This window comes from Stegostoma tigrinum, chromosome 29 (assembly GCF_030684315.1).
Source record: "Stegostoma tigrinum isolate sSteTig4 chromosome 29, sSteTig4.hap1, whole genome shotgun sequence".
Classification (NCBI taxonomy): Eukaryota; Metazoa; Chordata; class Chondrichthyes; order Orectolobiformes; family Stegostomatidae; genus Stegostoma; species Stegostoma tigrinum.
The window spans coordinates 37,772,839-37,783,852 of NC_081382.1; the positions used below are offsets into that span (position 1 = coordinate 37,772,839).

General features: G+C 40.7%; 1 protein-coding gene across 6 annotated transcripts in view; it reads left to right on the forward strand.

The window, feature by feature from the left end:
• The window catches only part of kcnt1b (potassium sodium-activated channel subfamily T member 1b), a 406,769-nt gene extending 400,160 nt beyond the window's left edge, over window positions 1-6,609 (forward strand). For all 6 annotated transcript variants that reach the window (XM_048559135.2, XM_048559137.2, XM_048559136.2 and 3 more), the window contains one exon: window positions 3,654-6,609. In XM_048559135.2, coding sequence (XP_048415092.1) covers window positions 3,654-3,771 — 118 coding nt within the window. In that variant the 3' untranslated portion in view covers window positions 3,772-6,609. The remainder of the gene's footprint in view (window positions 1-3,653) is intronic.
• Window positions 6,610-11,014: the final 4,405 nt, after the last annotated feature.

Sequence of the window (11,014 nt, forward strand, 5' to 3'; positions counted from 1 at the left end):
TTCTCTGTGATAACACTGGAGTGTTTAGTGACTGACTGCTTTACATGTTTCTCTAATTTGCCCAGCCCCTTCAATTTAAATACTCAGTCCCCATTAAAGTATACCTCCATTCCAATTTGCATCTAACATTCCATTGCTGTTACGATTTCAAAGAAATTTTAAAATAAAAACTTGCTATTATATGGAACTGTCACACGTTGGGAATGTCTCAAAGAGCTTTATAGTACAACAAAATACTGTTGACGCACGCTCATTGGTATAAAATAGGCAAACACAGCAGCTAATGTGTGAATAGCAATGTTACGCAAACAGCAGTGAGGTTAATGATCTGATAATCTGACCTTAAATGGTGCCTTTTGTTTCATCTAAATGCCTACATGAAAGGGCAAGTAACAACTTGGTTCAGTATGTCATCTGAAAGATGGCACCCTCTCAGCATTGAATTGAAGCGCCAGACTAGATTAAAAAGGAAATTCACCAGAGTGGGATTTGCGTGAAGAGGAGAAATTGCCATCACTTAGCCAGCTGAGTAAACTAGTGGCCTGTTTAACCCCACTTACTAGCCTTTAAGGCCCAGCCCTTCAGATCCAGATTCCTTTCAAATGAATTGAGGGTTTCCACCTCAACTTCACCAAACTGGGCAGAGTTCCAGATGGTCACCACCCTTTTTTTTGCCTTCGGTCCCCTCTTACCCTTCTGCCGATCACTTTAAATTAAGCCCCCATTATGCTTGACCTCTCTGCTAAGGGACAGAGATCTTCCCCATCCCCTCTATCCATGTCCTTCATTACTGTGTAAACCCCAATTAAGTCACCCTTCAACTTCCTCTATTCTGAGGAAATCAAGCTCAGCCCATTTCCTCAAATCTGGAGTTTTCAAACCCTGGCATTCTTGTAAATCTCATCCATACTTCTGGAATACTGTGTACAGCTCTGGTCACTCTGCTATAGGAAAGGTATTGGTAAATTGGAGACAGTTAAGAAGAGATTTATAAGGATGTTGTAGGGACTATAGGTTTTGAGTTATAGTGAGAGGCTGGAAAGTCCGGGACGTTTTTCCAAGGAGCATAGGAGGTTGAATGGTGACCTTACAAATGTTTGTGGAATCATGAGGGGCATAGGTAAGGTGACTAGCAAAGGTCTTTTCCCTATAATAGGAGAGTTTAAAACTAAAGGACATAATTCTAAGGTGAGAGGAGAAAGCTTTAAGCTGAAGGGCAACTTTTACATACACAGGGTGGTTTATGAGTGGAATGAACTTCCAGAGTAAGTGATAGATGCAGGCAGGTAGAGTTACAACATTTAAAGGTTTAGAGGGATTTTGGCCAAACACAGGCAAACAGGACTAGCTTGGTTTGGTAAGGCGATTGGCCTTGACAAGTTGGACCAAACATCGGCTTCTGTGCTGTATGACTGTATCAGAGCAATTTTGTTCCAGTGAACACATTGCGGGAAGAATTACACACCAAAACTCTAGCCGTGGCCTAACCCTTGTTTTATATAGGCCCAGCATTACATCCCTGCTCTTGTGTTCACTACCTCACCCAAATATTATCCAATCTGTCCTGCTATCTTTAGTGACCAATGTCAGAACATCTTTTCCTGAAACTGAAGGTCTGAAAGTTGTCATTGACAGCCATCGTGCTGCGTTAACATAGAACATAGAACAATACAGCGCAGAACAGGCCCTTCGGCCCTCGATGATGCGCGAACTGTGAACTAATCTAAGCCCCTCCCCCCACACTATCCGATCTCACTGATTATTTAAAGATGCTATAAAAAATAGTAGGGAGAGCACAAATCAGGCTGTTCAAGACAAGAGAGGAAGAGTGTTGGCAAATTGAAAGCCACATTATCTTCTTTACTGAAACGTGAAATCCATTTATTACAGTACGTATCAGTATGAAATAAAAACATGATTTTATACTCCATTCCAAAGAAATGAAATTAACAGTTCATGCTCGGCTCCAATGACAAGGCACTAATTTATATTAAATATAGTATAATTCAAAACATTTTTTCTGTTCAAAATACTTGTCTAACACTATCTAATGCCTTAGATACATTTTGGATGCTCAATCACAAAGTTCTGGACTTTAGAGATACCATAAGTGAGCAATAAAATCAATTTTACAAATATCAGAAAATATTTTACAACAAAGAATTTGGCCTGGTTTCATTTCAGGGTTGAGAAAGCTCCTTCGACTTTGAAATTTCCAAGATTAGAAAGACATTCAAACACTGTCATATACATTAAATATTCCCAAGTGAGTTTACTTTGGTTAAATGCGGTTACTGTCATGATGTAAAAATTTCCAGCAGCTAATTCATACACTGCAAGCCCCAGAAACAGCAAAAGATCTGCTACAGTCTTTTTTTGTTGTTGGTGGAGCTAGTGAAAGAGATCTCTGTTTTGGTCATCTTCAAATTCTGCCGTGGGATCTTTTACCTCCACCTGATTGGATAAATAGGCCCTTGGGTGAATATCCAACTCAATAGAGTGTATCTCGAATATAGCAGCACCTCCTCAGTACTGAACTAACTTTTCATTTAGTTTATTGGCTCAAATGCACAACTGGGACTGCATTCCACCAAACCCAACTGGAATTGACTAACAAAACTCTTCACCATGACAAAGGATTTGAATGTGAAGGACACAATTAAAACTGACTAATTTAGAAATAAGCCAAGAATGACAGTAACATTTTCCTATACAATAGCAGTATAAATTTACAGACTATTACTGATTAACTAAAAGTTAAATAGTTTCTAAAGGTAATAGGAACGGCAGATGCTAGAGAATCCGAGATAACAAGGTGTGGAGCTGGATGAACACAGCAGGCCAAGCAGCATCTTAGGAGGAGGAAATCTAATGTTTCAGGCCTTTGTTATCTTAAATAGTTTCTAGTTTGCTATTCGTTGTAGCTGGTGGTGTTGGCTATTTGGTGATTCCCAATATACAGTCTAATCCACGGGAGACATATGTTTGACTCCCACTTCTGAAAATGTTGGAACTTAATGAATTTATTTTAAAAGTCTGTAATTGAGGAATGGTAAAGGTATATTTAGGAAATGTGGGTACAGTGTAGGTAATGATACATTTAATGGGCAAACAAGAAAGTGGAATTGAGACCACAATTCCTGAATTTATTGGAGAGTGGAGAAGGCTCAAATTGCTGGGTGGATTCCTGCTCCTAATTAATGTTCCTGTGTCCTGAAGATAGATGAGGTGCAGGAATGTCATTAGAAAGTAAATAATAAGAGACGTCCATTAAAAACCAACAAGCTGGATTGAATAATGGTCTTTTCCTGAGCCCATAAATTCTAATGATTTCAATAGCAATTAAATTAATGTGTTCTAAAACTTTGAAGCACCATGTTGCCAACAGTGGAATCAGCCAACAGTTCACGCTAGTTGCTAACCAGGAAAAGCCAAGTTTTGACACTTTCATAGAACATAGAACATTACAACACAGTACAGGCCCTTCGGCCCTCGATGTTGTGCCAACCCGTCATACCGATCTGAAGCCCATCTAACCTACACTATTCCATATACTTTCACCACTTCATTTAATGCCAATTAAGTTGATGGGAGATACAGAATATTTCAATGCAATTTACTGCTCCTAACTAGATTATTGTGTATTTGCTTAGGTACCTGATACGCTCAGACCCATTGGCCAATGTTCAAAATGGCTCCCATAGTCAGAAAAGCAGCTCATATCGGCTGTTCCCTTCTAATGAAGAGGCAAGGAGTGAAACACAGCTATGAACACTGGTCCTACAAGAATGAAGACCCACATTTTGTACCTGCAAATAGGCCATTCTCTCCAAGCACTGGGGCTCGTGGCTCCATCTATTTAAAAAGGAAGCTGCTCTGATCACTTGAAGAGACAAGTTTACAGATTGAAAGGCATACTCATTGGTGATGTTATTCTGATCAGACCTTGAAAAATAACAATGACTCAACCAGGAGCAGCATGCAGAGGAGGAGGTCAGAAACAGACAATGGTCTTATTTTATATGTTTTTATATCATGTAGAATGCAATGTGTGCAGTTTACCATGTAAGGCACAGTATATTTATTGACACACAGCACACTGGAGACGAGTGATACAATTTTAGTTGTGGTTGAACAATTGTCTTTGGTGCTTTCTACTGAATAGTATCCGTGGCATTTAGTGCATGTATGAACAAAGCATCAGGCCTTCCACTATTCACATGCCGAAGTTGCTCTATCAACCTCTTTCACAAAGAAATTTTTGGTGCCAAAGGGACAAGAAACTTAATAAGGTCATTGTGTTAAGTGTACAAACGCATTTCAAAACAAAATGCAGGAGGAATTGCCATCTCAGATGCATTTTGTGCGGTCGGATGCTTTTCTAACCCAAGTCTCCAGTGTTAACCTGTTGCCTTCAATCCAACTGAACCGAGAGCAAGGTTCCAGTCATCAACGTGAAAGGATGAAGCACAGATGAAGATCTGAGCTGGAAAAGGCAGATGACATGTGGGAGCAAGCAAACTGTTGCAGATGTTATCACCTGTTATATTTGCAAATACAATTTGCTCTCAGTGTAATAGGGGAGAGGTGGGCTGTCTCATTTATATTGCAGACTGTTAAGTCATTTATCAATATTTCTGAACTTTTTTAATCCATTCTGCAAGTAAACGTCATGCACCACAGATACATGCTGCAATCATTCTACCATGAGTGTGTGGCTGTTCATGATTTTGACAAGCGCATTGTTTTTTTTTGTCTCCCAACGTAAAGGGAAAGCAGCCGGGCACTGGAAGCATGATATCAAAAAGGGAAAATATGGAAACGTAGGGCAAATGCTAAAACTTCTCAAACAGTTCTTGCGTGAGTCCATTCACTACAGGGCCCAGATCTTTCCCATCTGCCTTGATCTTTTGTGTTGATATTCTGGAGAAATGCTAGATTTAGTGACTGAATGTACAGGAATTGAATCCAGAAATAGTCTGAACTTGTTAGATGCATTTTTCTTTTCCAGTGAACAAACAAATGGAAAACAAAAGCACAACCATTGGAGTATATATGATAGACCAGGTCCTGAAAACAAACAGAATCTCTCACACTGAACTCACAAACTGTATCATTTACTACTTTTGCCACAATGGCTATGTTCTACAGTGTACAATGCCTAACACCATTTAGATGCTATAACGTGTGTTAGCCTTGTCTCCACTCAGCAACCCCCCAAGCAAGACTCTCTAAGCCACTGAACATAAAGAGGGGCACATACATGCTTATGTAATTTGTACCATTTGTACATAAGCTTTAGAAGACATTGGGAGTGCCTTGTGCCTACAGTCACCACTCACTTAGCCTCAGTGTGAAAGATGTGTTACTGAGAGCAGCTTTCACGTTGTGCACACATTTGAAGCTGGTTATCATTGTTGCAAAGTAAGTACAGAAACTTCATAACAATTTCACAGACCACACCAGCGAGGGGGCGAGCTGAATGGCAACTATACATTGACTCATGCGAGGTGCATTTGCTTTTGCTCGAGTTAGTAAAATGGACGCAGACCCCTTGAAACTACCGAACTTTGGCTTTTTTGGGAAACACCAGGGACAGGCCTTGGTTGAACATGGGATTGAACTGAAGCACTGCCAAATTCAAATGAGCATTGTGTACTTCAATAATGATAAATGTTAGTGTAATATGCAAATCCAGAAGGCAAGTTTTCAATGAAAGAAGCTGTATACATTGATTGGCCATAAATGACACCAATGATTTTTGTTTTCGATGGGAAGCCATTAACCATGCTCCAAGAGCTCTGTCAGACACATTGGCTCAGCTGTAGTGCAGGGAGCTTCAGTTGGCCAATCCTTCCACAAGGTCACCCTCTCCTCTGAGCAAGTACCCTGTAATGGGACAGATGTAACCACGAGAAACAAATGCATGCGTCACCTTGAGCATGCTGCTGAGTTGGGCTGGGTCAGGATCATGCAACCCAATCCCTTCTCAGTACAAAAAAGCAGCCAGGGGATTTAATACGCAGTTTTTGTTTTGTGAAGATAAATGTTGTGGCTTGCCACTCACTAAGACAGAGCTTCCATATCCTGTTAAATCAGTTGTTCATGTGTTTTTGATAATTTATGTTCATGAAAATATCTGCAAAAAAAAAATGAAATCTGTTGCCTCATGCACAGCTCAGTATTTATGACAATGAAAAACCATTGGTAAAAGAACCAGAGGCAGTCAGCTGTTAGGGGTTAGAACGCACGGTCTGATAGACATGGATTCAATAGGAACTTTTGACAGGAAACTGGACAAATACTTGGATGAAAAGAAGTTGCAGGGATTCTGGTGAAAGACAGGGTAGTGGGATTAATTGGATTACTCTTCGAAAGAGCTGGCATAGACTCGATGGACTGAATGTCCTCCTCCTGTGCCGTACAATTTTATGAACCTATGAAGATTCTGTGGACCTTTTTTCTTGTATCTTGTTTTCTGAACTATACAGTATTGCTTTGAAGCAAAGATGTCATGATTTTATACAGTTCTTAAATAAAGTGTCTATGTTTTGTGTGAATGTTAAAAAATGAATTAAAAGAAACAGCTGCATGCAGCCATGGATTGACTCTTTTGAGAGGAGCCTGGTCATTTTGTCATTGCGATAAATGTCATTATATCCAAAGTCGCTTTGTTTTTTAGGGGAAGTGTGTTCTCATCATTAATTGGTGAAGTCAACTAAGTGTAACTGCTCCCATCCAAAATAAAAACGCCTTCCTCGAACTGTACCTGCTCACACTACAGATTGACAATTTTTTTTAAAAAGCTAAGCCCACAGTAACTAATATTAAATCATCATAAAGTCCTAGTAATGCCCTGCTGTTCATTAATGTTCTTTAGGAAGAGATAGCTGTCATCCTTACCTGGTCTGGCCTCCATATGGCTCCAGTCCCACAGCAACATAGTGACACTCATCTGTCCTCTGAAATGGCCCAGAGAGCCACTCATTTGCAGGTCAATCGGGGATGGGCGATAAATGTTGGCCTGGCCTGTGATGACCACAGTTTGAAGAAATTTTAAAAAAATACATTTGTTTATCCGAGTACCTGCAGGGGCAGACAGGTTCAGTTGGTTTATGCCTTGCCCAACGACTGTGAATTCAATTCTTGAACTTTTAAACCATCAAAAGCAATTATTGCATAGGAAATAGTAAGAGGCAAGCGTAGGCCACTCAGCCCGCAGTGACTCTACCAATCAACTTGATCATGCCTAATCCACTCGTGACCTCAATTCCACATTGCTGTTTGCTCTCCAGGTCCATAAAACTTTTGAAGATCAGAAATCTTTCCATCTCAGCCTTAAATGTATTTGATGACATAGGCTCCACTGCATTCTGGGACAGAGAGCTCTACAGACTTCAGAAGAAGCAGCTCCTCCTCTTATACATGTTAAATAGGAGACCATCTATTTTTAGCCAAGCTGTCTCTTGGATGGAAGTGCCCTCTCTCTGTCAATCCTGTTACAGATGTAATGACACACCTGAGGCAGGTGGGACTTGAACCCAGGCCTCCTGGCTTTGAGATAGGGGTACTACCACCACAAGAGCTCACCTTTAATATTTCACAACATTCAGCTTGTATTTCATTGAGGTGCTGCCAGATTTGAATACCTAACCTAAAACAGCTTTTCTTTTAAAAAGAGATCCTGCTCTGATGGTTCAAAGCATCAGACTCAGCTTGTGACAAGGTAACTGACAAACTAGATCCTGAATTTTTTTGACACATTTTAAAAACAAAAACAAGATCTCTATTTTGTGTAAAACTGGAATATGAACAAAAGTAGAGGACCTGGAATGTTGTTGAAGGAAGATGATCAAGTCAAATGATTGTAAAAGGACAAGGAAACATGCAGACAAAGAGAACAAGAGACTGGATAAAACAAAACCAACACTTGAAACAATAAACAACTTTTATCCATTAGTAAACTTCTCTGATTGGAAGTATTTCTCTTCCAATGCCTCTCCCACCATCACCCTGCCCAATTTCCTCATGGGAAGGTTCACCTTTGATCTTTCCAACTTCCTCTATGCCCTTCTATTGCCCCTCACCCCAAAAACATCTCTGCCTCTTCATCTCTTTTTACTGCCCCTAACCTTTCCCTTTCACTCCACCCTTCTGAGCTTCCAAGACTTTCCCTTCCCTGTACCCTCATCCATACAATTCCATTCCTCCATTTTCTCTGCCTTTGCATTCATTCCTTTAACAGTCGCCATGGCCTCCAATCCATGACTGACTCCTTTGCAACACTTGTGCATTGGCTGCGATTGAATCTGCTGATTGGGTATTTGGGTATGAAAGGGTTAACATCGAGTGCCATGGATACCACCCACCCACCATCGACAGTACAGCTTAGGATCGCAAAGCAGTAAGACCCTAGCAGTATGGCCCTCCTCAGAGTCTCTGTAGCAAAGTCTATCATGGATATTTTATAATCCAGCTGTTCAGAAAGGTTATTACACACCTCTGGAGCAGATGGGATTTGAATCGGAGGCTTCATGTCTAGAGGTAGGGACACTGCAACTGCACCATATGAGCCCAAAATTTGCCATCTTATTGTAACCTAGAAGTGGCTGCTAACATGTAATAAAATTTATTTTGTTAATCACAAGAGTCCCTTCTAGTCTGGCCAGGAAGTGGTTTTCCCTCTACCACATCAGAACAAGCAGGTCATACAGTCAAAGTCATACAGCATGGAAACAGACCCTTTGGTTCAAACAGTCCATGCTGAACATAATTCCAAACTGAACTGGTCCCACCTGCCTGCTCCTGGCCCATATCCCTCCAAGCCTTTCCTATTCATGTTCTTTGTCTTTTAAACATTGCAATTGTACTCACATCTGTTGCTTCCCCAGAAAGGTCATTCCACACGCAAACCACCCTGTGTGCAAAAAATTTGCCCCAGTGTCTTTCTTAAACATCTCTCCCCTCATCTTAATGTATCCCCTTCTCTTGAAATCTCCCATCCTAAGGAAAAGACAACTATTAACGCTGTCTATATCTGTCATTAATTTATAAACCGCTATAAAGGTCACTGCTTAACTTCCTACAATCTAATGACAAAAGGCTGGGACTTTTTTCCCCAACTCGAACCTTGCAAATCCAGCAACATTCTGGTAAATCTCTTCCGAACCTTCTCCAGCTTAATAATATCCTTACTATAACTGGGAGACCTGAACTGGACACAGTATTCCAGAAGAGGCCTCACCAACATCCTGTACAACCTCAACATGTCTTCCCAACTCCTATACTCAAAGGGCTAAGCATTGAAGATAAGCGTGCCAAACACCTTTTTAACCAACCTATCTATATGTGACACAAACTTCAAAGAATTATGTAACTGAACCCTTAGGTGTCTCTGTTCTACAACACTACCAAAGCCCTATTGTTAATTGTATAAACCCTACCCTTGTTTGTTGCACCAAAATGCAACACCTTGCATTTACCCAGATTGAACACCATCTGCCATTTTTCAGCCCATTGACCCGTTGGTCAAGATCCCCATGTAATCTTAGAAAAACCTTCTTCTGTTGACTATGCCACCAACAACTCGGGCTTTAGAACTGCAACATTATTTCCTTACCGTTTCCTCCAGTGAACCATATGACAATAATGCTGCTTGTCCATGTGTAATATGTGTTTTGATTTTAAAACCTAATGAGCGCTTTTTTTTAAATTGAAATTACAATATGTATTTTCAGAAAAGGCTTGCATTTACATCAATCAAAATGTGTTCACCAAATACAAACTTTAAACGTTGGAAAACTGAAGCAAAAATAGAAATGGATGGAAATACTCAGCAGGGTTTGTTCCAGCAACATTTCAGCAGTTCTCACGGTGTGCTTGCTGAGTGCTGTGCGATTCCATTGTCTTGAGGGGTACATTAACCCACTTTTGGTGGTGTTTGTTAAGAAAGGAATGTTGGCTGACATAACCTCCCCAAGAACTGCATCTCTCTGTACCTCGCTGAAACGTCATCCTAGCTGTTAAGGTTTTGAGAATGGAGCCTTACCCTACAATCCTCAAACTGACAGGGAACAGAGATACTAGCTGAGCTGGGCTGATACAGTGGAAAAGAATTACCAAGCAGTTGCTTCACAAATTGAGGATTCAGATAATGTACATAAGCACCAGGGCTTTGGACTTCAAATTAGTGCTGCTATCCGGGCCCAAAGAGTAAATTAGCTCAATTAATTGTTTGAGCGATTTTATCAGAACAATATCGCCACATTAATGCTGTAGATTTCTAGCTGATTATTCACTCATACTCGTGCCTCAATGCAATTCTTGTAAATTGACGCAAGCTCAGAACGTTTATCTATCTCAGCCCCAAATAACAAAGAACTGAAAATCTGCAGCTCGCTGGGATAGGGAATTCCAAAGATCTGTAACCCTTTGAGTGAAGATGGCGAATGGGATCAGCGGGGTTGATTCACAGACAGCTAGCATGGATTTGATGGGCCAAAAAGCCTCCCAATGTGCAGTAATGTCTCCAAGTCTCTATTGACTGTCAGACCTCTTTACACCAGGACGACTGTTACTGTTTGCAATCAAATGTTAGCAATTGCAGCATTAAAATAACCTTTATAGTAATGTTGATGGCCAGAAATTGTCAGGTCATGTGACTTTTATTCGATATTTAATGTTTTCTTCAGATTGTAAAAAGTATTGATTAGCATTAATTCATCATCCATCCGGAGTTCTTCTCTGGTGGGTGGGTTCTGTTGCAGAAACTCTCCAGCTCCACAAGCATTCTCTTGGACTCCTGCGGCACCCACTGGTCCCTTCGCCTCAGCCCCTATCTGATGATGAGCTGAAGGCCTGGCAGTCTTTCCGAACTGAAAATCCGGTGAGGAGCTTCATTCGCCTCCTTCACATACAGCAGTGGGAATCCATTCTGCCACTGTACTGCCAAAGGTACTCTTCAAAAGCCACCGTCTGTACACCGCATTTGGGTAATTCATTTCAAGAGCACACC